At 62.5% G+C, this 25270-nt stretch overlaps 10 protein-coding genes across 10 annotated transcripts; 5 read left to right on the forward strand and 5 right to left on the reverse strand.

Moving 5' to 3' along the window:
- Nucleotides 1–1682: 1682 nt before the first annotated feature.
- On the forward strand, nt 1683–3973 carry CXT1_1 (Beta-1,2-xylosyltransferase 1). The gene is made up of 5 exons (XM_062769506.1): nt 1683–2176; nt 2237–2360; nt 2401–2501; nt 2547–2929; nt 2980–3973. Exons 1-5 carry the CDS (start codon nt 1785–1787, stop codon nt 3915–3917), a joined length of 1938 nt encoding a protein of 645 aa, XP_062625490.1. The 5' UTR covers nt 1683–1784; the 3' UTR covers nt 3918–3973.
- Nucleotides 3974–4084: 111 nt separating this feature from the next.
- On the reverse strand, nt 4085–5396 carry wdr5 (WD repeat-containing protein 5; the record flags this gene model as incomplete). Its single annotated transcript, XM_062769507.1, has 5 exons — nt 5236–5396; nt 5094–5168; nt 4693–5050; nt 4585–4650; nt 4085–4520 (listed from the first exon to the last, which is right to left on the reverse strand). Exons 1-5 carry the CDS (start codon nt 5354–5356, stop codon nt 4085–4087), a joined length of 1056 nt encoding a protein of 351 aa, XP_062625491.1. The 5' UTR covers nt 5357–5396.
- A 112-nt stretch (nt 5397–5508) lies between these two features.
- VPS30 (Vacuolar protein sorting-associated protein 30) lies at nt 5509–7373 on the forward strand (the record flags this gene model as incomplete). Its single annotated transcript, XM_062769508.1, has 4 exons — nt 5509–6242; nt 6293–6613; nt 6716–6928; nt 6991–7373. 4 exons carry the CDS (start codon nt 5509–5511, stop codon nt 7214–7216), a joined length of 1494 nt encoding a protein of 497 aa, XP_062625492.1. The 3' UTR covers nt 7217–7373.
- An 81-nt stretch (nt 7374–7454) lies between these two features.
- PMT1 (Dolichyl-phosphate-mannose--protein mannosyltransferase 1) lies at nt 7455–10942 on the reverse strand. The gene is made up of 6 exons (XM_062769509.1): nt 10316–10942; nt 10111–10263; nt 9102–10052; nt 8803–9062; nt 8460–8765; nt 7455–8420 (listed from the first exon to the last, which is right to left on the reverse strand). Exons 1-6 carry the CDS (start codon nt 10669–10671, stop codon nt 7603–7605), a joined length of 2844 nt encoding a protein of 947 aa, XP_062625493.1. The 5' UTR covers nt 10672–10942; the 3' UTR covers nt 7455–7602.
- A 542-nt stretch (nt 10943–11484) lies between these two features.
- On the reverse strand, nt 11485–12465 carry csl4 (Exosome complex component csl4). The gene is made up of 7 exons (XM_062769510.1): nt 12296–12465; nt 12193–12249; nt 12125–12136; nt 11969–12081; nt 11861–11930; nt 11734–11815; nt 11485–11697 (listed from the first exon to the last, which is right to left on the reverse strand). Exons 1-7 carry the CDS (start codon nt 12446–12448, stop codon nt 11603–11605), a joined length of 582 nt encoding a protein of 193 aa, XP_062625494.1. The 5' UTR covers nt 12449–12465; the 3' UTR covers nt 11485–11602.
- A 363-nt stretch (nt 12466–12828) lies between these two features.
- On the forward strand, nt 12829–15065 carry DLAT (dihydrolipoyllysine-residue acetyltransferase). Its single transcript, XM_062769511.1, has 5 exons — nt 12829–13040; nt 13192–13397; nt 13724–14336; nt 14374–14449; nt 14495–15065. Exons 1-5 carry the CDS (start codon nt 12974–12976, stop codon nt 14925–14927), a joined length of 1395 nt encoding a protein of 464 aa, XP_062625495.1. The 5' UTR covers nt 12829–12973; the 3' UTR covers nt 14928–15065.
- A 170-nt stretch (nt 15066–15235) lies between these two features.
- PANK2 (Pantothenate kinase 2) lies at nt 15236–17793 on the reverse strand. Its single transcript, XM_062769512.1, has 5 exons — nt 17574–17793; nt 17076–17502; nt 16958–17023; nt 15572–16811; nt 15236–15500 (listed from the first exon to the last, which is right to left on the reverse strand). Exons 2-5 carry the CDS (start codon nt 17163–17165, stop codon nt 15262–15264), a joined length of 1635 nt encoding a protein of 544 aa, XP_062625496.1. The 5' UTR covers nt 17166–17502; nt 17574–17793; the 3' UTR covers nt 15236–15261.
- A 665-nt stretch (nt 17794–18458) lies between these two features.
- On the reverse strand, nt 18459–21474 carry LOC62_02G002987 (uncharacterized protein). Its single transcript, XM_062769513.1, has 8 exons — nt 21370–21474; nt 21190–21316; nt 21018–21132; nt 20476–20965; nt 20245–20420; nt 19719–20207; nt 19113–19668; nt 18459–19017 (listed from the first exon to the last, which is right to left on the reverse strand). Exons 1-8 carry the CDS (start codon nt 21422–21424, stop codon nt 18974–18976), a joined length of 2052 nt encoding a protein of 683 aa, XP_062625497.1. The 5' UTR covers nt 21425–21474; the 3' UTR covers nt 18459–18973.
- A 538-nt stretch (nt 21475–22012) lies between these two features.
- LOC62_02G002988 (uncharacterized protein) lies at nt 22013–22404 on the forward strand (the record flags this gene model as incomplete). Its single annotated transcript, XM_062769514.1, has 2 exons — nt 22013–22305; nt 22365–22404. 2 exons carry the CDS (start codon nt 22013–22015, stop codon nt 22402–22404), a joined length of 333 nt encoding a protein of 110 aa, XP_062625498.1.
- A 682-nt stretch (nt 22405–23086) lies between these two features.
- On the forward strand, nt 23087–24768 carry LOC62_02G002989 (uncharacterized protein; the record flags this gene model as incomplete). Its single annotated transcript, XM_062769515.1, has 3 exons — nt 23087–23360; nt 23500–24536; nt 24577–24768. The coding sequence occupies 3 exons, from the start codon at nt 23087–23089 to the stop codon at nt 24625–24627; spliced, it is 1362 nt and encodes a 453-aa protein (XP_062625499.1). The 3' UTR covers nt 24628–24768.
- Between the last annotated feature and the right edge of the window lie 502 nt (nt 24769–25270).

Below are 25270 nucleotides of genomic sequence, written 5' to 3' on the forward strand. Positions count from 1 at the left end.
GATGGGGAGTGACTTGAAGTTGAGATGGGGAAATGAGACGACGTGGGTTAGATGTTTGTAGTAGAGGAAGCAAGTGTGTGTTGTGAAACTTGGCAAAGGCTGGGGCTGCTGCGTACTCGCGTGTCGGTGACGTTCGGCCAACTGATGTCATCACAAAGGTGCAAGGTGGAGTCGGCTCTCACTTGGCAGCGATGGCCGTCCCGACTAAAAGGGCAGGCGCGGCAGGAATGGGTGGGCGGGACACGCGTGCATCGCGCGTGGCCTGCGTCCTTCCCAGCTTATGCCCTACAGTGCATATATAGCCCTGCCTACATCGGTTCCCTCGACTGCAACGACTGCATGGCCTGGGCAATGCTAGGCAGGGCCTAGGGATACATGACAACGCAGTCGCCGCGGTTGACTGGCAGTCACCTATACCACCATACAGGAGGCACCACGCAGGCACCCTGACGTGGCGGCTTGCTGGCAGAGCAGGAGCACTCAATCGCCGGCGCCGGTTTGCATTCGTCGCGTCGTCGTCGTCGTCTGTCGGCAACGTCGGTGTCCCGTTCCGACGGTCGACCAAACAGAAGACGCCAAGGGCCTGCCCCTGAAGCCACTTTCCTGTACACTTGTTCACTTTGACAGCCTGCGGGTCGCCCGAACAGACATGGAACAAAGGTGGCGGTGGCGCGCGGCGTGCGGCACTCTGCCCGTACAAAGAAATCAATCCATACCATGTCAATCGGAGGCGACAAAAAGGTCTAGTCTCTTGGCTACCACCAGACAGCTACTCCTTTGCCTTGGCAAGCTTGCCACACATATGCACCCAGCCAGACAACGACCGTAACTACCACTGCTCGCTCTTCTTGTATCACATTCACGCTCCCCAGGCGGCAATGACCGCAGCAGCGCAGCAGCTGCGGCCGTCTCCGTCGTCCCGAACAGACGGACGGCGGCGCTGGGGATAGCAGATAGATAACCGAAGCATGTTGAGATACAAGTGCAGAGGCACTCTTCTCGTGTTCTTGCTGCACCAAATGCGATTATTCGACGACTATGGGAAGCAAAACCATGTGGTGGAAGGATGGATGCCAAAGGCAGGTTGAATTGTCAGGAACGGGAACGAGGAGCGGGTAACTTACGTAGCGCTCGAGCTCTCCTCATCCCTCCCTCCCCTGACCACGTCGAGCGTCTCTCTGTCTTTCTTTAAAGGTAGACGCTTCCCGCTACTGCGACGCACTGGAACAGTATGAACCTTGGCGTGTAATCGCCCCCTTTGTCCCGCCATAGTGTGCTGCTCCCAGGTCGTTGTCGATCTCCAAGTCGGCCAGGCGTGCTGTGGCTGCTAGTCTGACCTGCTGGTCTGCTTCTATGCCCGTCTCTGTTACTGCGCTGTCACCTGTTGTTGTTTCTATCTTTGCACCAAGCCACCATTCTTAATACCCTTATAGGCGTTTGTCTCACACTACCACCACAACTACAGCACCTGCTCAACAGCTCACAGCCCGCACGGCACGGCACGGGCACGACACGCCGACGCAACGCACGCACGTACGCTCGTTCACTCCGCCCTTCACCTTGGTTACCCACAAATCTAAAGCAACAGCCGCCTCCGCGTCCCACACACCGTAGCGCGCGTCCCGCTCGACCTGAAGTCAATTTCCCTAGCCCTGGTTACGACACGACACGACAACCACCCACCACCACCACCACCACCACCACCCATCTTCCTGACCACCTGATTTTCCGTTTCATCGTCGTCCACCAACACATCTCTTGCACCAAAAACCTCACCCCTCGCCATGCTGGCACTGCGGCGCATCCGCCTGCGTCTGTCAAAGAGCACGGTACTCCTCTCGGCCGTCCTCGTCACCTTCTTCCTCGTCGTCTATCTGTCAGATTCGGGCCGGGGTACAAGGCACGCTACTGCCCAGGCTGGCAAAGGCAGTCCCAAGGGTGCCGTGGACGAGCTCGACGACTACGACGACGACAGCCAGCGCACGTTCAAGTGGAACATCTTCAAGCCCGACCCCATTATCGCAAAGGGCTTGACGTACTCTGCCGACGGTCTCGTGCATGGCTGGGACAAGATCCACGCCGCGCTTGTCCGCTCCAAAGCCGCAACGTCGGACAAGCACCCTATTCGCGAGCTCATGAAGGATGGCCGCAAGCGATATGACAGCATGCTTAAGCGGTTAGTGCTCTTGACCAGGCGTGGCGGGCGAGCGTGCACAGACGCTGACCGACCGCACAGGCAATCCAAAACGCTCACTCAGGCGGTGGCAGAGTACAAGAAGCGGTATGGGCGCCAGCCGCCGCGTGGCTTCGACGCGTGGTTCCAGTGGTGCAAGAAGAACAATGTCAAGATTATCGACGACGTAAGTGGACGCGTGTGTGCTGCCTCTGACATGCACGCAGTATGACCAGATCAACCGCGACATCGAGCCGTGGCTAGCACTCTCTCCGGAGGAGTTCAAGAAGCGTGTCAACAAAATTGGCGAAGAGCCAACGCACCGATAGTGAGTTGGCGTTGTGCTGTGAAAGCCAAACTGACAATGCAACAGCAAGATCGTGCTGCGGCCCAACGGCAAGTCGACCCTCACGGGCGACCGCGAGGACTACCCCCGCCCGAATGAGCAGTTCAAGCAGCTCCTTCCGCTGGTGCCATATCTGCCAAACGACGTGACGCTGTGGTTCTCAGACCACGACATGGCCAACTGGATCCTCCCAGCCGACTACCGCCAGGCGGCTCTGGACGCTGTGGCAAAGGGCACGTACCTGACTCCCAAGGAGCTTCAGAATCTCGAGGACGGGGACGACCATGATTCTGAGGGCAAGCAGATGGGCCTGCTGGCCTCGTGCGCCGAGGACTCTCCTGCACGCCAGCTCACCAACTCGGCGTACGAGGGCCTCAAGGAGGGCAAGTTTGACCCAGTCCCCAGGACCGGTGCGTTGCATGACACCGTGCTGGCATCAATGACTGACCGATATTCTCAGAAACAACATTCATGTTCGACCCTGCCGGCAGCATGGACTACTGCAACTACCCGCAGCTGCTCAAGCTCCATGGCGCATTCACGTTCCCGTTCCGTCGCGGGACTCAGCTCCGGCCCCTGCTCCACCTGTCCAAGCTGTACCAGAACGGTGACATGATGATCACCCCTCTGGAGGCGTACTGGAACCACACATCGGCACTGGGTGTCGGCCAGACCTCGGATTGGTCGGAAAAGACGATCGACAAGCTGTTCTGGCGTGGCTCCACCACTGGCGACGCGTACACACAGCCCAAGGACGGCCGTCCCGCCTTTGACTGGCGCCTGAGTCACCGCCCACGGCTCCACTTCTTCGCCAACCGCGAGGACGGTGAGACCAGCGTCTGGGTCGAGCGCGACAATCAGCTTCTCCCCGAGGAGTGGAGCAACCAGCAGCTCAACAAAAAGTACTTTGACATTAAGCTGTCTGGCCGGCCTCACCAGTGCGATCCCGATGGCACTTGCGACGAGATGGCCAAGGAGATCAAGTTTGGGAGCCGTGTCGAGCCCGAAGAGGCGATCAAGTACAAGTATGTGCTTGACGTTGACGGCAACGGCTGGTCGTCGCGTTTCCATCGTCTGCTGGCGTCGGGCAGTGTTGTGTTCAAGTCGACAATCTACCCCGAGTGGATGTCGGACTGGCTCACACCGTGGGTGCACTATGTGCCCGTGCAGATCGACTACTCGGACGTGTACGACATCATGTCGTTCTTTGTTGGACCACCCGACGCGTCGGGACCGGGGCTCAACGACGACCTCGCAAAGGAGATTGCGGCCAACGCCAAGAAGTTTACGACCGAGCTGTGGCGCTGGGAGGACATGCAGGCGTACATGTTCCGCTTCATTCTCGAGTACTCGCGCCTGGCGTCCGACGACCGCGACGGATATGTGTACCGAGGCTGAGCCAGACGGACACTACATTAGAGTAACCTGGGTCCGGGGTATCGTAGAGATTGTGGGGAGATTGGGTATAGTGCATATGCATCTTGCTACGGGGCCGTGGGCCACGGCGTGCACATTTTCGAGGTGCAGCAGCACGACAAACGCTCACTGCCCAGCCCAGCTCAACCCTACTGCCACTGCCAGACCTTGATCTTCTTGTCGGGCTCGAGGGCGCCAGTGGCAATGGTCCTCCCATCAGGATGCACGGCAAGCGCAACAACAGGCGCGTCGTGCCCCTCCAGCACTTGGACGACGCGGCGGTCCTGCAAGTCCCAAATGACGACGTGCCCGTTCTCCGAGCCAGCAACGACGCGCGCCGCGCCCACGGTGCCGACGCCAGCGACGCCGTCGACGTCCATCGCGTCGTCGGCGTCATGGCCGTTCGCGAGCGCCCCGCCCGGCGCAGCGAACACGATGGCCGGGGTGGGGAACTTTTCGCTCACGTACTCTGCTGCCTGGAACGTCTTGAGCACCTTTGCCGTGTGGAGCGAGTAGATGCGGATCGTGGAGGACAGCGTCGAGCTGAGGATGAAGAAGGACGAGGGGGTGAAGGAGGCTGAGGAGCTGCGCGAGTGAGCGAGCGTCAGCGAGCGAGCGGGTGAGAGGGTCAGCAGCCAGCCCCACTTACACTGGCGCGTTGGACTCGTTGTCAAAGGTCTTCAAACACTGGCCAGTATTCGCGTCCCACAGTCGTCTGGCGGGTGTCAGTCAACTATCATGAGTGCTAGTCACCCACATTAAGCCGTCCGCGCTGCCGGTGATGACCAGGGCGCCCTCGGCGTCCCAGCCAACGCTCCAGATCGCCTCCGCATGGGCAGGCAGCGTGCGCAGGCTCTTGCCCCTCCGCACGTCCCACACGATGGCCGACTCGTCCATCGAGCCCGTGACGACGAGGTTGGACGTCGGGCTGAACGCGACGGCGAGCACCGGCGCTGTGTGCGCTGCCAGGCTGCGCAGCGGCGGCGCGATGAGTACGGGTCCTTGTGATGCGCGCGGGGCAGACAGCGGGTCGGTCGAGAAGACTTGCGCCGTGCCGTCGTCGCTTGCCGTGCTGAGGTACAGCCCGTCCGGGGACAGCGAGATGTCGTTGATGCCTAGTCGTCAGCGTGGGGGGCGTGGTGCGCACGACGCGCTTACCCGTCCGGTGACATCTCAGTACGCGCTGGTGTGCGCCGCTGCTCGCGTCCCAGAAGTGCACGTAGCCGTCTGCGCCTGGCGGGGTCAGCTAGCTGAGCGGAGGGGAGGGGAGGGGAGGTCGGCTGCACACGACCGCGCTCACCTGCTGACACCAAGCTCCGCCCGTCCGAGCTGAACCGCAGCGCGGTCACCGCGCGCGTGTGACCTGAGAGCGTGTGCCGCGGTGTGTATGATGGGCCTGCTGCGTCGGAGGGCTGCACCATGGCGGGGTAGGGTGATGGAGGAGATGGCAAATGTCTAGTGTCAACAAAGTCGAGTTCACAAACTCGAATCTAGTCCCGCCCGCTGACGTCTATCTAATCATCGCTCCCTCGCCACCCACAACTTCGTCATCACCCACAACTCCACTTGCACCATGGCCGACTCGCTCACCTGCCAGCGGTGCCACCAGCCGCTGCTGCGCGACCCGACAGTGGCCAACCTCACGAGCTCGCAGTATGCGCTGATAGCGGGCACGTTGCCTGCTGCGCCGCGCGCGCCGCAGGTGGCCCCGGCGACCAAGCTCGCGCAGCAGCCGCCGGGCGCGCGCGACGCCGCAGCGGCATGGGGGGCCGCGAACCCCATCGCCGAGTCGTATGTCTTTCTGCCTGAGCTCGCTCCGCCGCAGCAGCAGCGGACGGCGAGCCCCGGCCTTTTGGCGTCCGCGTCGAGCAGCACGTCGCGCGCGGCGTCGCCCACCGCGCCGCCGCTCGGCGGGACAGCGCTCGCGGCCAAGCTCGACACACTGCTCTCGCGCCGGACGGAGATCGACCACCCCCTGTGTACAGAGTGCACAGGCTTGTTCCAGGCACAGCTGCAGCGCGAGCTCGAGGAGCTCACGCGCGAGCGCGACGCGTACATTGCTTTCGAGCGGAACTTGCGGCTGCGCGCCGAGGAGCGCGGAGGAGCAGGAGGCGAGGTGGACGACGAGGGCGGCGTCGGCGGGAGCGACGAGTGGGATGCGCTCGTGCAGCACCGTGCCGAGCTGGAGGAGGAGGAGAAGCGCCTCACTGCGACGCTGGGCGAGCGCGAGGCCGAGCTCGCCAGTGTCCAGGAGGAGGAGAAGCGGGTCAAGGTCGACGAGGCGGCCGTCGAGCGCGACGAGGCCGAGTGGGTCCAGTGTGCGTCTGCTTGGCATCATGCTAACCAATGTCTCCTAGGTTCCTCAAGTCGCACGCAGAGCTCGCGACGCAGCTCACGCAGCTGTCCCACGCGCTGTCGTCGGCCAAGACGCAGCTCCTGCTCTCCACGTCACTGCTGCAGCACCTCGAGTCGACAAACGTCTACAACGACGCCTTCCAGATCGGCCATGCGCCGCTCCAGGCCGACGGCGGCCGCAGCGCCGTCACGGTCGGGACTATCAACGGGCTCCGGCTCGGCGGCCGCCCGACGGTCGAGTGGGACGAGATTAACGCGGCTTGGGGGCTGGTTGCGCTGTGTATTGACCGACTGGCGGTCAAGGTCGGATGTGTGTTTGAGACGTGAGTGCCGCGAGCGAGAGGGTACCCGCCCGCGAGCAGGGGGTGTTTCCTTGCCACATCGTGCCCCGCCCTCTGCCTGTCCAATCTAACCCCAACCCCCAGCTACAAGATCGCACCCCTCGGCTCCTTCTCCCACATGGAAGAGCTGTCCGGCAAGGGCTCGTACGAGCTGTACGCGTCGTCCGACCTCTCACCGGCACGCCTGCTCCAGAACAGAAGGTTCAACCACGCGCTGGTTGCGCTGCTCGACTGTCTGCGGCAGCTGGTCGAGTTTGGGCGGTCGTCTGGGCGCGCGTGGGCGGCCGGGAGCATCGAGTAAGCCCCCCGCCCCCCCCCCCCCCCCCCCCGCGCAGTGGCCAAGCTAACCACCCCCGCAGGATCAACAAGGACCGGATCAACGGCTACTCGATCCGCCTGCCCGGGCTGGCGAGCGGCCTCCCAGCGCTCGGGAGCATGAGCCTCATGGGCCTCGGGAGCACCGAGGCGGCGGGCAAGGACAACTCGTCGGCCGACGAGCAGTGGACGCGCGCGTGCCGCGCCGTCCTGCAGGTCCTCAAGCGCATCCTCGTGGTCGAGAGCGAGGCGGGGCGAGGTACGGCGTAGGCGTGGGCTTGTGGCAGGCAGTGCTCATCGGGCAGCGATGTTGAGTGGTGATAGCAAGGCGCGCCCAAGTGCGACGACGAGTCCAATGACGCCGACGTCAAGAGTTAGATTCGAGGCACAGCAGTGGTACCGCTATCCGTCTTCGTACTGGCGTGATGGCGCATAGAGTGTTGTATGATATGCATTGTGTACAGGTGGATCAGGTGTGTGGTGTGTGGCCAGCCCTGTACGGGTCGACTGGCATTCTTACGCTCCTCGCATGCCACTCTCGTGCACACCCTCGCGGCGCTCGCTCCGCTCGCGGCACTCAATCCACGTCGCGATGCAATACATCACCCGTCTGTCTAGATGTGTGTTTTCGGTTATCACCGCCGCGCCTAAAGCGCCTACTGCTCGTCAGCGGCACGCAGTGCCTCGTCGGCCAGCTTCTTGGCCTCGTCGTCAAGGTCCATCTTCTCAATTTCGACCTTCTTGGCTCCGACGGGCGCCACTTCAGGCTGCGCCTCCTCCTTTGGTGCGTCGTCGTTGGCGCCGCCGTGCCAGCCACCCTCGTCGTGGACAGCGCCAGTGACCTCGATAGCACCAGCGTCCAGGCCGACAGGCGCCCGGTCATCCTGGGGGATGGGTGCGTCGGCGTCATGCGCCGGGCCGGGCACTGCCGTCGACTCCTGCATCTTGACGTCGTTGTTGGGGCCAGCAACGCCAGTCGTCTTCTCCTCGCGCGCGGCATCGTCGCCGCCATCAAACGCGTTCTTGATGGGCTCGGGGGCCTCGTCGACAATCGTCGTGTGCGCACCCTCATCAACGTAGATCTGGTGCTCGGCCTGCTTGATCGCGCTGCTCTCGGGGTGGTACATTTTGATGTCCTCATAAAAGTCGGCGCAAGAGAAGTCCCAGCTCTGCAGCCACTTGGCCTTCTCACACTTGGCCTTGGTCCAGGGCGAGGCGTACGTGAGCGGGCTGAAGTAGTTGTACGACCAGATGGCAATGATAACGATCGCGACGGCAATCTGGAATCTCATACGCGGGCGGATGAACGAAGTGGCGTAGTCGAAGACAGTCGCGAAGATGAGAATGGCGAACCACAGAGCCGGGAGGTAGTGGTGGAGGAAGAGCTGACGCTGCATGAGGAAGAAGGGGAAGTAGTGAAGTGCCCAGCCCATAAGCAGGAAAGAAATAACCTCGTCGTAGAAGGCAATCTTGGCTGCGGGGGTCAGCTCGGGAGTGGCTCCAGTGAACTCACGCTGCTGCAGGTCGCGGTAGCCACGCTTGGCACGGAGGATGAGGAAGCCGCGAACAGCAACATAGGCCAGAATCGCAAGCGACGAGCTCCACCAGATGATGGGGTTGCCGATCAGGTAGACCTGGGTGTGGTCCTTGACCCAGAAGTTGATACCACGGCGGAGCCAAGGCCAGCTCTGAGGGCGAGAGTCGTAGGCGTGGCGGTCGGTGAGGCCGGCGTTGGTGCGCCACATGACACCCTGGAGCTCCCAGAACTTGGAGAAGAAGCTAGGAACCTCGTAGTTGACCTTCTCGGCATCGGGGGCAACTGCAAGTTAGCTGACAGCCACGTTACGATCACCTACGCTGTGGGTGGTTGTTGGTCTCAATGTACCAGAGCGAGTTCTCCCACGTAGGGTTCTTGTTGCAAGTCACCTCCTGCTGCTCAAAGCCCCAGTCGGGGAGCTTGACCTTGTGCGAGAAGAGGTAGCAGCCGGTCATGGCGTGGCGGAGACGGAACTGGCTGCGGAGGGTACGGAGGCGGTGCTTGGCAGCCTTGTCCTTGCGGCCACGCGTCTCGGGGGCAATCTCGACGATGAAGTCGTCGTTGGCGTCACCCTCAAAGCTGCGACGTTAGCAGTGGCACCCCGCACCCTGCACTCACTTGTCAAAGCCGTAGCCCGACACCTCGTTCTGGAAGTCGACCTCGGACACGGGCGGGCGGACGTCGTGCGAGTGGAGACGCTTGTTGGTCTGGACGTGCTCGAAGCGGACCTTGAGGCCCGAGGTGACATACTGGAAGGGAAGGTTGTCCCAGTCGAAGGCACCGCCGCCCTCGGGGACCGAAGCGTTGACAATGCGGAAGATGTTGTTGTCGTCGCGGTGGGGGTAGAGGGTGATCTGCTGCTGCTTCGAGCCGGAGGGGTACGCGTGCGCGTGCGAGTGGAGGTAGCCGCCCTGGGTGTGGACGTGACGAATAGTGATGCGCGAGCCGAGACCGACGTCGGCGAACGTGTCGTCCATGCCGTGCCCCTCGAGCGTGTGCTGCATCTCCGAGCTCATGAATCCGTCGCCGTCACCCGACATGTTGAGGATCCAGAAGTGAATCTGGAAGCACCACATGTAGATGAAGACGGGAATGACAATGAGGCAGAGTGTTCGGGCAGCAAAGTGACGGGCCCACTGCTGGGGGGTGACGCGCAGGTTGCCGAGGAGAAGCCACAGCTGCCTGATGGTTCCGAGGCCAATGGTCGCAATGGTGAACAGGCCCACCCACTTGCAGCTCGCGACGGCACCGAGCGAGGCGCCAGTGAGCGCGAGGTTGCGCCACCACGACGGGGTAAAGGCGCGGCCCTCCGAGTCGTCGTTGGAGAAGCGAACCCAGAAGTGGATAGTGAGGGCGGTGAAGAAGACGAGGTACGAGTCGAGCAGGATCAGACGCGACTGCGTCACGAGGGCATTGTCAAACGTCACGAGCAAGGCGCCGAGGATGGCCGACGCGAGCGACAGGCGAAGCGCGATGAGCGTGAGGAACGTGATGGGCACGAGGGCGAGACCGAGGATCGCCGGGAAGGCGCGCATGACAATGTACGGGACCTTGGGCTCGAGGTAGTCCCTAGGGGTGGAGTGTCAGTCAACCGAGCTCTCCGGCACCGCGCCACTGCCATACTCACTTGCCAATGTCCTTGAAGTCAAAGTTGCCGTCAAAGCCGCCCACGAAGGCGCTGAGCGTGACCAGGAGTTTTGCCAGAGGAGGGTGCACATCCATAAAGTACTTGCGCTTGATGTACTTTGCCGCAAAGCCACCAAAGTGGACCTCGTCGAAGCTTGTCGGTGTCAGCGTTCGCAGTGTCGTGTTTCCAGCCAGGTCCAACTTACACGACCGAGGTGGGGTGCGCGAGGTTCCACAGGCGGACAAACGACGCGATGATACAGATACCGCCGACGAGGATCCACTCGCGCCTTCTGAGGCCACCGATGGCGCCGGCGCGCCCCGCTCCGCGGTGGCGCGGTCCGCCGAACGCTGTCGCGCTCGCGGCACCGACGGGGCCGTCCTCCTTGTGCCGGAGACGGGCGTCGGCGTCGGCCTCCTCGCGGGCGTTACCGCTGCTCGACTTGCCGTTGGCGTGGCCCTTGGGCTTGGAGTCTGTTGGGGTCGACGTGCCCGAGAGCGAGGCCGCACCGGGCGGGCTGGCTGGGCGGCGCCGCTGCTGTGGCGCGGAGAGGGCTGGCATGGTGCGTTGTGCACGAGTTGCCGAGCGTTTGTGTTGGAAAAAAGTAGAAGGTCTGAGGTTGAGGTGAGACGTGAATGCACGAGGCGTATTGTTTTGGGTGTGCGGGGTGGGTGGGAGAGTTGGAGTTGCGAGCCTGGCTGGAGCTGAGCCGTGGCTGGTTGGTTGGTTGTCGCGTTGTCGCGGTTGCGTCGTGGAGGCTGAAACGTGCAGTTGACTGGCGAGTCTGGCCAGGTGTGTGTGTCTGGGTGGGTGCGTCTTGCTGCCGGGCCAGGTCTTGTCGAGAAGGGGCAACGCAACACAAGGACGAGAGACCGAGGACGGTGGGTTGGTTACCACCACCTTTGTGCGCCTTGCTGCTTGCTTGCTGGCCTGGGCTGTGCGGTGCGTGCAGACGTGTCATAAGGGACGGACCGCAGGAAGGGGGAGCGACTGCCGCAGGCGCAGGCGGGCAGCCAGCCAGCCAGCCAGCCCTCGCACCACGCACCGCAGCCAAGCAGGCAGCAGTGTGACCCGCGGAGGCGAAACCTCCAGGGGTGGGTTGCCGCAGGTGAAACTCGGGCGAAGATCACTTCTAGCTAGAACGGAGACGGACATCGGGGACAGCCAGCAGCAGCACGTGATTCCAGCAATCCGTATGCACGCCAGAACGACTTCACGGGCATCTCTACACGGCCTATGGACAAGTGTAACTAGAGAAAACAAACCTAAGCACATGGATTGCAGTGCGCCAAGCTTGCCCGCGACCGGCGAGAGGAGCCACGCAGGGAGTACCGGCCAGCCATGCGGGTTGGGCCGGCGCGCGACCACACGTCGCCCCACCCGTCACCTCTGTTCATACAGTTCATGCCATGTACAATGATGTCTATCTTCATGCGGGTGGTGTGATTCGGTCTGGCGTTGGGTCAAGCAGATGTAGAACAGCTCAAGACAGCTACACCTCCTCCGGCTTGGCGACCTTGCGCTTCTCAGTCTTGCCCGTCACCTGGTCCTCCATCTCCTGGTACGAGACGGGCAGGAGGGGGTTGCCTGGGGTCAGCTATACAACACATCATGCAAGCTCACCATCCTGCGACGTCGCGTACACCACGCCGAGCTCGTTGGCCGCCGTTGAGAGGTAGTAGCTGCGTGCGTCGCCGAGCGAGATCTGGTATGTCAGTGCTACAGTCAGTTACAGCCAGCTAGCACTCACGACCTTGGCCTTGACAATGTCACCGAGACGGAAACACTCGCCCATCTTGATCTTGTCGCGCTCCGTCAACCTGCGTGTGAGCTGAGTACGAGGAACCCTGTAGCTCACCGAATGTCAGCGATGCGAATCACGCCGGTGAGCTCCTCGCTCGACTCGGCGACGGGCCGGTTGTTGACAATCTCGATCGTGACGTGCGCTTGTTGAGGCGACAGGCGGGATACCTGGGGGTTAGGTGGGCTACATCATGAGACAAGGTGCACCTACTTGTCCGAGGATCTGGGTGGTGTCAGCCGCCTTCCTTCCTCGCCTTCCTCGGCCGCTTCAGCACTCACCACTGCGCCGATATCAGGCACTGCTCCTGCCTCCTCCTTTCTAATCACGCTGACAACCTGGGGCGTGTTAGAAGGGTAGCTGAGTTGCGAGGCCTGTACCCACAGCTCCGTCGCGACGAGGCCGCCCGATGACCGACGAGAGGATCTTGCCGCCATACTCGTAGCACCCGTCCCCTGCCGCTGGGAGCGGCGGGGTGATGTACGCTGCTGGCAGGGGCTGTCCTGGGAGGAGTAGTGGTGCGGTGTCTGCTGTCATTTTGCGTTGTATTGTTGTTGCTGTAGTGACCTCGACGTCAAAGACCTGGCCCAATGACCCAGTGCATCAGGTCCACCTCCACCTCGAGATTTGTGTATGGGTCCTCCACCCAGCATGCACTCGGCTTGGGATTAATTCCAAAATAATAGAGTCTAGTTTAATTTACGGTGCGGCGTCCATGAGCGGATGCTGGCTGGCCGCTGGCTGGCCGCTGGGTGCCCATGTGCCTGGGCTGGTGGGTTGCAGCCAGCGGTAACGGAAGACGGCAAGTCATGGCAGTCCGATCCCGCCTGCGCCGCCGACCGCGCTTGACCCACCCACCCAGCTGGCCAGCTGCCTGCCGCACCATCTGCCGCCGTTTCCCCACAAGCTGGGTGAGGCAGCAAGCGGCACTGGCAAGCAGCAACCCAACCACTGGCAGGCAGCACCAGGCAGCAGCAGCTTTCCACCACCGATCAACCTACAACCACTACCTTCCTCCTCCATCTCAACCCCCTCTCTAATAATACATCACTGCACAACACAATGATGTCCTTTGCCAACGTCGCCAGGCGTCACGTCGCCATCGGCGCCCGCGCCCAGGCTACGCGCAGTGAGTACCGACACCAGGAGCTAAAATTGGGCCTGCGCCGGCGGTCGCATCCCGAGATTTGCTTTCGAGCAAGAGATTGGGCTCGAGGCGGCTTGGGACAGCAGGCCCAGCCCAGCTCATCCCCTCTGCTAGGCCCCCACTGACGCCCCAGCCCTCCGCACCTCGGCTGCCGTTGCCGCGCTCGCAAAGTTCAAGATGCCCGCCATGTCGCCCACCATGACTGAGGGTGGTATCGCGGCCTGGAAGAAGGCCGAGGGCGAGGCCTTCGCGGCCGGCGATGTCCTCCTTGAGATTGAGACGGACAAGGCCACGATCGACGTCGAGGCCCAGGACGACGGTATCCTCGCCAAGATTGTCGTGAGTTGATTTGGGGCGAGTTGGTTGGGGAAGGGCGGCGGAGGTGGAGGGCGTGGGCGGACACATACCTGTTGCCCGCAAAGTCGAGCATAGGAGTTCGTGGGCTGGCAGCGTCGTGCTCGGTGCAAGTGGGATGGCGAAGTGTTCGCCTTCCTCGCAAGATTGCTCGAGGGCCCCCTCGGTGGGCGAGATGTGCAGCGAGCCTGCTTGAGGATGAAGGAGGGGGTGGACAAATGCCGCCGGCATCTCTGCGCGGTCGCTTTGGTCGCACGGTTGAGCTCGCACAACATCGTACTCCAGTGTGCCCGCTAACGCCCTTACCCCAGTCCCCCGACGGATCCAAGAACATCCAGGTCGGCAGCACCATCGCCATTGTCGGTGAGGAGGGCGACGACCTGTCGCAGGCCGACGCGCTCGCCAAGTCTGGCGACGATGCCCCCGAGGCCATCCCCCACGAGGACGACGCGCCGGCCCCCAAGGCTGAGGCCCCCAAGGCTGCTGAGGCTCCCAAGGCCGCCGAGGCCCCCAAGGCTGCTGCTCCCAAGGCCGCCGAGCCCGTCGGCGCCGACAAGCCCTCGTTCTTCGCCTCGCCCCTTGCTCGCAAGATTGCCCTCGAGAAGGGCATTCCCCTCGGCCAGGTCAAGGGCACCGGCCCCGACGGCCGCATCGTCAAGGCCGACGTCGACGCCTTCAAGGGCGCTGCCGCTCCCGCGGCCGCGGCCGCCCCTACTGCTGCTGCTGCCCCCGCCGCCGCCGAGTACGAGGACATCCCCGTTTCCAACATGAGGAAAGTCATCGGCAAGCGTCTGTCCGAGTCGAAGCGCGAGGTCCCCCACTACTACCTCACTGTTGAGATCGAGGTCGACCGTCTCCTCAAGCTCCGCCAGGTCTTCAACAAGGCGTCGGAGGGCAAGTCCAAACTCTCGGTCAACGACTTCAGTGGGTTTCACTTTGGTGTGTTGTGCTGACATTCCAGTTGTCAAGGCCGCTGCTCTTGCTCTTGGTGACGTCCCCGAGGCCAACTCGGCCTGGCTCGGCGAGACCATCAGGCAGTGAGTTGTGAAGGGCTTCGTCTGAACCAACTCTAACACCCTCAGATACAAGAAGGCCGACATCTCGGTCGCTGTCGCCACCCCTACGGGCCTGATCACCCCCATCATCAAGGATGCTGGCGGCAAGGGTCTTTCGACCATCTCGGCTGAGACCAAGGCGCTGGCCACCAAGGCCCGCGACGGCAAGCTCAAGCCCGACGAGTACCAGGGCGGCACCTTCACCATCTCCAACCTGGGCATGTTCGGCATTGAGCACTTCACCGCCATCATCAACCCTCCCCAGAGCTGCATCCTCGCCGTTGGCAAGACGTCGGCCAAGCTTGTCCCCGCGCCCGAGGACCCCAAGGGCTTCAAGACGATCAACGTCATGAACGTCACCCTGTCGTCGGACCACCGCACCGTCGACGGCGCCGTCGGCGCCCGCTGGCTCCAGTCCTTCAAGGGCTACCTCGAGCAGCCCCTCACCTTTATGCTTTAGAGAAATCACCACGCGAGAAGCACCACGCGTATAGGGCGCGGGGGTGCGAGTGAGGGTGGGGCGCGGGGTTGGCCCACCCTGGGGGGTCACGATGCATCATGTAGGCACTCGGATGAGGGCATGCAACATTTCTTGGACATGTTGACGGGGTGTGGAATGACTTGAGCCAAGGCTGGTGTGGTGTCGCTTGCGGCCCGGCGGACCGCCGACGCGGTATCTGGTATTGACTTTCCGGCCGCGCCCTCTTGACGCGTCTCGACAGCCCCCGTCCGGCCCCACTCTGGCTGCGCCTCGCGGCTCGCGGCTCTGCGTGCGCAAGAATACATGCAATGCCTTACGAAATGCTAAGCTTACTAACCTCTTCCAATGCGTCGTCGAGCTGGAGCGCTTCGGCAACTGCGGCGGCCGCAACGCCGTTAATCCCCGCAGCGGCGTCGTCGCCGTCCTCGACATTCTTGATCCACGCGCCCATGGCGCCTAGGAAGCCCTCGTGCCGGAGGAAGCACGCGCGCATGGTGCCCTTGGACCAGAAGCGGATGGCGTATGAGAGGGTCGAGATGGTTGCGGCGTGGCCTGGAGAGTGTCAATGGAAGCTCAGCAACCTGAGGCTGGCTCGGCGCTTGGCGCCTCGTGTCGCTACTCACCTCGAATAAAGCAGCCCGAGAAAAACACCCTGTCGAGGCCATACTTTGCCGCATTCATATACGCCACGTGCCCGATGTTGTTGCTAATCGCGTACAGGAGCGACCTGGCAATGTCCTCCTGCTTGAACGCCTTCTTGCGCCGCTGCGAGCTGTCGCCGTGCTTGAACACCTTGCCGAAAGTACTGGCGATCGTCGAGCTCTTGAGGCCAATCTTGCTCGCGTCCTGGCCGTAAATGTCGCCGACGAGCATGTCGACGGCCGAGTTGTCGCCCTGCTCCGAGAGCAGCAACATCTCGTCAAACGTGCTCGCGTCGGTGAGCAGGGACAGCAGGCCCCACAGCGTGCCGCCGCCCAGCGACGTGCCGCTCACACGCTCGTAGCTGCCGTCCTCGTCCACCTTGACAATGGACACACCCGAGCCAATGTTGACCAGCAGACACGGGAACACTGGCGTGTCGTCGCCCGCGGGCGCAAAAGACACCTGGTACATTGGTGGTGTTGGTGACGGCCGTGGCAGCTCGGCGGCGGGGATGGTGATCGGCACTGGCGTGCCGTTTGCGCTCGTCTCGGGGTGCGACACCTTGTAGACGAGCTCCTCGGAGAACCAGAAGACTTCCTCTGGAATGAGAGCCACAAAGCCCAATCCCAGAATCAGACACTCCATCTCCTCTTCGCGGCGCACCTCGACACCCAGCTCGGTCGTGAGGCGGTCGTAAAACTTGTGCGCACCGCCGCCCGTCGCCATGACCTTGACCATCGACTTCATCTGGTCCAGGCTGACGCGGTTGGCCCTTGCACTGTCGGCGATCAGGTCCTGGAGGAACTCGATGAGGTCGTCGACGCGCTCCGTTTCGAAGCGGGCAAAGTTTACCAGGCCGCCTGGCAGGGGGTCCGGGAGCGATGTTCTCCTGAAGCGGTGGTGTCCGCCGATTCCGCCGCGCTTCTTCGGCCGCGCTGGCGATCCACTCCGCGACTGCGCGCGCGCATTCGACAAGATACCGGGGGTCAGCGCGCCGTTGATCACTGGCCGTGGTGTCGGCGGGTGGAACTCGCCCGAGCTGCTGCTCGACGCCAGCGAGTCGGGCGCATGGGGGAGCGTTGAGGACGAGGACGAGGTCGGTGAGGACAGCGTCTGCGCTGGGGCGAGGAAGGGCGAGGAGGGGTCGGAGCGAGGAGGGGTGGTGGGGACGGGGTGGGAGGAGCGGGTGAAGTAGATGACTTTGGCGAGGGATCCGCCGATCTGGGGGAGGGTCAGCGGCGTGTGTCGAGTGCAAGCGCGAGCCTGAGGACGCGAGGGCTGCCTTGAGCGAGGACAGGAAGCGCGGCGCGCCGTTCACGCCCCCACATTCGGCCCAACCCAGCCCGCCAGCCCATCGCACCACTCACATCAATAGCGATATGCGAAACGGCCTCAATGTAGTGCGGGAGGTAGATACCTCTCGAGTCGCGTGTCTGTGTTGTTGTCAGCGGGCGGTCTTCCCCCTTCGGCGTAGCCACGACCCACCGCAGGCGACTCCTCCTGCACAATCTGCGCGCCCGTCACGTCGACGGCGATGCGGCGGGCCTGCGGGATAGAGATGGACGGGAGGGACATGGTCGTCGCGAGGCGAGGAGCGAGGGACGAGCTGCCGGGAGCGGTGGTGGAGTAAAGGCGGGGTTGTTGTATTCGATGCGATCCGATGCGTGCGATGATGCGCGCGACGTCTCGCCTACGCCGCAATGTATCGCTGCTGTCTGCAGATGTTTACTCGTCTGCTGGTGCTTGTGCTCGTGCTCGTCGCCGAAAAATCAACCCACGCAGCGGCGAAGGCGACGGTTATCGGGCTCTTGATGGCCCGGGCTCGTGCGTCGTGGGCTGGTTGGCGGGGGTCGCTGCCCCAATAATTCAGAATACTTGATTCGCGATAGCGTCCTCTTCGGGCAGCGCGGCACTACACCGAGATAAGTCAGCGTGGGGGGAGGGTGGGTACGTCGTCGCCGTCGCCGCTGCATGCACACTTACCTCGGTGTTGTCGGTGGTCGTACGAGCCTTGCGCGGCTGGCTGACTGAGCCGAACGGGCGACGGAGACTGAGGTTTCGTGGGACGCGAAAGGCAAGTCAATTCAGCCGGTGCGATGGGGGCGGCCAAAGAAGTCGATGTCCAGGTGATGTCTTGGTTGCTGCTACCGTCGTTGTTGTCGTCGTCGTCGTCGCCGCTCGGTCGTGCTGATACAGTCAAGTCGTGAACAAGAACACGACACCTACCTCGGTCCACAACGCGCGACCTAACCGTGTCGCCTGTCTGTCGATGCATACCCTCCCTCGTCCCTCAGCTCGCCTGACCAACCAACCACACAAAGCAAAGCATTCAGGCCGCCGGCGCATTAGTGGGCGCGTGAGCCTGGCATTGGCGGACGGACGGAGCCCCGATTGTGCCGTTAAAATACTTTCCTAATGACACCCGTGGTCCTAATACCACGCCCTAATCCCGGCTTTGGCGGTGTTTGCCCAGCCAACCCCATGCCAGGCTCATGAACCCTGCGTCCCCACGAGTCTCAAAAGTCAAAACGAAGACTCGTTCGTTCCAGCTCGGCTCGGCTCACGCGGCGAGCGCGGCGAACGAATGGCTGCGCGACTTTGACATGGCAGCCTGGCAGACCGCGGCCGACGACGACGACGCATCACAGGAACAGCAACACGAGGCGCGGGGCAGGCGGGCCCCTCTGGCGCACCGGCTGCACGTCCCCTCCATGCCGGCGGCTCATTGCCCCGTTAAAAGCAAGTCATCATGCCCCGCCGCACGCCGTCATCACGCTGACACGACCTATCTTCCGGCATCCTCGGCAACATACCAAAGTCTTATCGTCACGCCCATGCACGTAAGGCGCGGCAAAAACGTAAAAAGTAGACGCAGGCAACAACATGCATGTACAGATATGACTATAGACAACGGGGGCGCATCGAGTGCGCCGGTGGGTGGGTCGACAGAGTGCTCGCAGCGCTCGAGGACAATGTACGGGGCATAGGAGGTCGTGAATGAGTAGTAATGGTTCGGGGGCGGGCATGGACACCGTGGACACCAGCGGACACAGTGCGCACTGGCATGGGAGGGCGAGAGGGGACTTGAGCGGGGGTGTGGGGGCGTGAGTGGACACCGCTGGGGGTACGGGGACGGGAGTGGACACTGGCTGGAGTCCGAGGGCGAGAGTGGACATTGGCGGGGGTACGAGGACGAGGTGACGCACGAGCTGGCGTCTGGGGACGAGGCGGCACAACAAGCGGGACGCGCGGCTGAGGCGACACACCAAGCAGAGTAGGGTGCTGAGGTGACACACCGGCGGGGTGGCGGGGTTGGGTCGGCACCGGCACACAAGCCGACGGGGCTGTCACCCTCTCCACCCTTCTCACCTCCGGCCGCGTCACTACGACGGGCGGAAGTCGAGCTGGCTCACGATCAACGGCCACACTGCGTGCGTCAGCGGCCATACACTCAGCGATGACTGTGTCAACAAAAAGGCTCGCTCAGCATGTGTGCGCGCAGTTTTGCAGGACACTACTCACCCTCCTCGAACCCGACGTGCTTGCCCTCGCGGATCTGTTTCCAGATGTTCTGCATCGTGTCCGACTTTTTAATGTCGGACCAATGCTTGAGGAACAGCGCGACCTGCACCTTGCGCACGTCCTCAAACGTGCACGAGAAGCGGCTGAATACCTCGGCGGGGATGTTGTCCGGCTTGAGCCAGTAGATGATGTGGTTGTACGCGCGGAGCTTGAGCGCCGGTAGGCCAAGCTTGTCGGCCAGGCGGTACACCGACTTGGCAGAGACCGGACGCGGGCCAACAGCAAGCGTAGTGACGCCGTCGCTGGAGGCCGGGAATCCGTTCAAGGTCGAAGTGAAGTTGAAAGACGCACTCGTGGCCGTGCCGGGCACCGCGTCCGAGGCGCCAATCCCAGAGCTCATGCCACGCTCAGCCAGCCACTGCGCAACCCATTCGCGACGATTACGGGGCTCGTTGGTGGGGATGCTCGTCGACGAGTTGCTGCGGCTGTGCCTCGGGTGCCGAGACGAAGCGAAAGACGAAGACAGTGGCGCAAAGTAGATGATGTCGGTGTAGAGCTGCAATGTCAGCCACCACCGTCGCTATCTCAACCCCTCTCCACACTCACGAAGTATAGAACCGCCCACCATGTACTCCACGCCGCGTCGCGGATCACCACGCGGCTCTTCTTGGGCCCGAGCACAGCATTCCCGATACTCCTAGTGCGCGTGCGCGACTCGCGCTTGACTGGCTCAGTGGCCGTTGAAACATCCTGCGCCGCGGTCGCAGTACTCTCTGAAACCGAGCCTTCGGCTGAAGCGTCGGCGGGGTTCGTCTCCTCGCTCGACCCGTCGCTCGTTCCCGTACCGTCCGTACCCTCCTCCTCGTCATCCTCGCTGTCGTCGTCGGCGTTCGCCCCACGCCGGGGCGTAGGCTGCTCGGCGCTCTCACTCGACAGGCGGCGCGTCTGCGCGGGCGAGGTATCCCGCGTTGTCGTTGTCGAATGGTCACGCAATTGCGGCACCAGGCCCGCGTACTGCGGTGACTCGAGCAGCTCCTGCGCCTCGTCCTCCTCGTCCGAGTCAGACAGCAGGTCGAGCGTCGGATCCTGGTCCATCTGATTGTCAGTACCGGCCAAACAGACCTCCACTCACGTCTGCTAAAGCACCCTCAGACTCGCCGAACCCGCCGTGGAACATGGCATCAAAGTACTGACACCGGTTGAGAAGCTTCTTGTTGGCGTAGATGCGGCGTGGTGGCGGCCTTTGTTCGTCATACCCGCCACTGTCGATCCGGGGTGCGGGGATCACGAACTCGACATCAGAGTATACTACGGCCCGGGTTAGCATCATGCGCGCAACATTCTACTGCCATCATCCACTTACATGGGTCATCAAGCATGTCACCAACGGATGACACGAGATCGCGCGGCACGACGCGCTTTGGCCCACCGGCCGCCATGGTGCCGCCGGCCACGCCACCATTCGCACCGTCCCCGCCAGCCCACGAGCCCAACCCGAGTGACGTGTTGATTGCACTGCCTGTCGTTCCGGTCGTGAGGCTGCGCGGCGGAAGACTCAATCCTAGCCAGTAGCCGGCGGGAAGCTGCGGCTGTGCCGAGATTGTGCACACAATCACAAACGCGTCGGCTTGAACAACAGCCGGGTGGAGGAACAGCTGGTCACGCTTCGCAAACTGCTGCCAGCCCCAGTTTGCCGTCTTGACTGCAAACATGTGGTCGCTCGCGTCCTTGGAGGTGAGGACAAGGAGTTGGCCCTTGCGCTCTTCGGGCACCTTGACCTCGAAGCGGAACCACCACTTGCCCTTTCGCGACCACTTGCCGCCTATGCCCTGCTCGCGCTCTTGTGTTGTTGGCTATGGGCGGGCATTAGGTGCGATCTCGGGGATTGCGACACGATCGACTCACCACACACGACAGATACAAGCTGGCAAACTCGCCTCCCTGGACGCCAGAGTTGGGGTACCAGAGCACTTCCCACAGGTTGTCGGCGTCGCCGAAAACAGCAGACTTGACGCACTTTCTGCTCGCGTGTGAGCCAGTGTGCAAAGGCGCCGCGCCCCCCGACAACGCTACTCACGACTTGGACTCTCCCTTGCTGCTCTCGTACATTTGCCGAAGGCCGCTGAGTCGCCACTCGAGCTGGACGGTGGCCGTCTCGGCAAACTCTGACGGCCCAGATCCGGGGCTTGAAGGCGTTCCCATTGCTTGGCGGTGTGAGTGTCTGGTGTCCAACGACGCGCCGCGCGCGCCCACTCACCCTGGTTATCTCTGCCATGCGAGGGGGGCAGCGTGCCCGCTGTCGGAACCGACATTTCTGATTTATGGATAAGAGTGATAAAAATGCAAGTGAGAGAGAGTGAGGGATGCAAAGAGGGAGATGTAGTTTATGGATATTGAAGTGTAGCCAGGGGTGAGTGGAGATTGAGTTGGTGGTACCAAGTCTAGACTTGCTAGCAACGCGGGGCTGGACGTGGCGAGAACTGTGGGTGCCGTTGTTCATGGCGTCATGGCAGGCAGGCGCACCCTGGCACAACAATGGACAATCGGGCAGTGGCATCTCGCTGTAAGTACACGCTTCCCGGCAGCTACCCATATCATGCGATGCACATCATGTGCACATTGGTACGTGCACTTGTGCACTCTCTGTGGCTACTTCTTTACCCGCATGCATGTTTCTCCTTTGTCGCAACTGCAGCGATCAATGCACCTTAGGTTGATCGGCCGCCTGCCACGCGAGATTGCTTCCGCCGGGGCAATGTTGTTGACGCGTTCTTGGATGTGGTCCAGAAGTTGACAGGGTTCACTCCCTGCTCTGCTCGCTTGACCTCGATCTCCCCTCATCGCAACGCTCCACTTTCTCCACCACCCACGTCCACGCGTCCAAGCCAGCTACAGACGGCATGAGTGGCACGAGGCAGTCTGCCGCCGCGGGCAGAAGCCTCGTACCCTCCAGCTCGAGCAGCAGCTCGGACGAGCCCATCCTCCTCGAGTCGCCTCCACGGGCCTCGCGCTCCACCTCGCGCGCGAGCACAGCGACACTGCGTAACGACAGTATTGTCGTCCTCGACGACTCGGACTCGCCAACAGCGAGCACCAGCACAGGCAAGCGACACACGCCGATCCCGTGCAGTGGCCCGCGTCGCCCCAAGCGGTCCCAGACAAAGCTGAGCATCGAGGACGATGACGAGATCGAGTTCGTAGGCGAGAGTGTCGCGAGCGACCTCGCGGCGCGTTTCACCTTCCTCGGACCAGGCTCGGCGTCATCCAGTCGCTCAAGCTTGGCGTCTACTAGACCCCCTTCGTCCTCAGCGCGCGGGTTAGGCCCATCGTCATCCAAAAGTCGTGGCGGAAGCATACCCCGCGGCCCCTCGTCGCGGCCAGCCAAGGTCGTCGCTCTCGCCCTCGCCCCGCCGCCGTCTGAGACGCCTGTGCCCGTTCCCGAGTGGCTTGGGCGCGTTGTCGTACTCAAACAGCTCACGAACTGTGTCGTATGCCGTTTAGAGTTCAAGAAACAGGACAGTGGACCAGCGCGATGGGTAGGTGGCTGTGGCAGTGCGCGGAGCTCACCCACGCAGCGACACATCTCCACCTGCCTTCCTCCCGTCTATCGCCCGCCAAATTCGCCCCCAGACCTCAAGGAGCTCCTATTAAATGCATTGGAGGGCTCGCAAGACCTCACTCTGCTCGGGCACCGCGCACACTCTGCCGCTGCAGCGGACCTCCTCCACGCGCCAGGCGTTGACCTCGGGACACAGAAACGCGCAGGGCTGAACCTCACCACCGTCAAAGCTACTCACTCCCGCGGAGAGTCTTGGGACTATGAGGTAGACTCAAGGGCACGCGCTGTCGTTGGCGCGTCCAGCCCCGCGCCGTCGAGAACACCGCCCATGAGCCCCGAGTTCGAGATGCCCGCAACGCAGCCACTCGGCGAGTCCGACCTCGCAGGCGAGTTCACTCGCCCCCCACGCTCAAGCATGTCGGACGACGAGAGCTTTCTCATGCAGGCGCCCCCAGCTATCGGCCTCACGCAAGTTGCCAAAGACGGCTTCAAGCAGCGCGAGGAGGCGATGGAGCGGCGCACAGAGGAAGAGTTCAACTTCCTCAGGGCGACGCAGGTCCCGCGTGATGAAGACGACGAGGACGAGGGTGGTTTCGAACCCAAGATGAGCCGCCCGACGCCGCGCTTTGCCTCCCCGTCGTTATCGGCAGGGAGCAACTCGCCAACCCCGCCCTTTCGGTCGGGGGCCGGTACGCGAGACCAAGGGTACCGGTCCCGACCCAACGACAACGGTCGCGCCAAGCGCGCTAGAGCGATCGCTATCCAGCAGGCCATGGACGCCAAGTGGCGCGGCGTCTCCGCGTGAGGTGGAGAGCGCTGGCTTCTTAGCGGCCTTCCGCGAGACATCTGTGACTCCCAAGGCGGCCAAGACGCGCGTGGACAAGGAGAATGGGCCTGTGTCATCACCACATCGGGTCACCGACTCGCCTGCTCTCCAGCCAGAGGTTATCAACATCAACTCGACGCCTGACGATATCGAAGCCGACGAGCCGTGGGAGAACGGCTGGGAAGCGGACGGCTGGGGCGGCGATGCGGTGTTGATCTGGGAAGGCGATGGAGAGGCTTACTCGTCATACGAAGTCTCGTCGGTCGCGCCCAGCGAGGCTGGTGTCTCGGAGAATGAGTGGGGCGCGGACGCCACTCTGACGTGGGACGGCGTCGGCGATGGGCTTGACGAAACTGCGAGCGACTTCGAGTCCAACGACGGCGCCAGCAACCATCGCGACGATGAGATCGTCGACGACTCGGACGACGACCATGACGACGACCACGACGACATCGATGAAGAGCCAGAATACCACGACATTGATGCCATCGGTTCGGACGAAGAGGACGACGAAGCTGCCGACTCACCGCCACCTGCCACATCCTCCGCCATGCCCGACTACAAGTCATGGGACACGGCCAAACTCCAACGCCTGGCGAAACAGTACGGCTACCGTTCAGATCTCGGCCACGCCGCATTAGTCAAGGTAGCCACGAATGTCTGGGCAGCCCTCCACCCTCCCGACGTACCCGCCTCACGCACAAAAGGCAAAGGCAAAGGCAAGAACTCAGCCACGGCAACCATCGTGCGTGCCGCCAAGCAGCCACCCGCGCCGAGGCGGCGGGCCCCCAAGAAGCAAACAACTGATGCTTCCTCTGACGCCGGGGACGCCGAGGACGCCGACATGGGCTCGACCGCCGCCACCAACGCTGCGCTGGACGCCCAGTTCCACGCCATGATTGTCGGCGACAAAGCGTTCTGGCTGCGTATCCTGCGGTACGAGCCCATTGCTTTTGATGAGATGGTGAGCCGCGGAAATGTGGCGGGTATCAAGACGAGGGGGTGGAAGAACCGTCTCAAGCGCTTCCTCGACTTGAAGGTAGGTCTCGCTTAGCAGCGTATTATGAGCTGACGTCCAGGGCATCATCTACTACACTTCTGATCCAACTGGTCCGCGGCGGCGTCGTTAGCGACTACCACAAACCACAACCATGTCCACTTCACACATACATGTCCACCAACTATTGCATTCCCCACAACCATCACTGTATATAATTCTCAGGTAAGACCTGTGGGCACGCGGTCGCCTCGGCCCCCGCCCTATGTTGTTGTGTAACTACTAGTCATGCGACGCGCCAAAGGCGCTGCAGCGAGCGAGCTTCTCCGGAGCAAACGTGCGACACGAGGCGGCGTCTGTGTGATTCCTCCGACTGGCGAGTAGCGCGCAGGATCACGGACGGTGGCCGGCCCGCCCGCCGCCCACTATGGATCCAAAGGGGGGTAGTTGATGGTGCGAAGTTGGGCGCGGACGCGCGCGGGGGCGATCCGTGCCGAGCGTGGCGCGTGTGGCGCGCGGCGCGTCGTGGATTGTAGGCGGCCGATCCCTGCCGCCTCCGACGTTTTGACCACTCGACCATCGCTATTCCTGTTTCTAGAGAGCCCACTCTGGACTGTCTCTGTCCTGATGCCCATCATTGCAGCATCACGCGCCCAGAGACACCCTCAAAGGCGGAAAGAAGCGACGGCGACGACCCCGAGCCCCCCTGGCCAGCAACAGTCCCTGCGCAGCGACCACAGCCAGTCATTGTTCCTTGGACTTTACTCACCTTCTTA

This window comes from Vanrija pseudolonga, chromosome 2 (genome assembly GCF_020906515.1).
Source record: "Vanrija pseudolonga chromosome 2, complete sequence".
NCBI classification, from domain to species: domain Eukaryota; kingdom Fungi; phylum Basidiomycota; class Tremellomycetes; order Trichosporonales; family Trichosporonaceae; genus Vanrija; species Vanrija pseudolonga.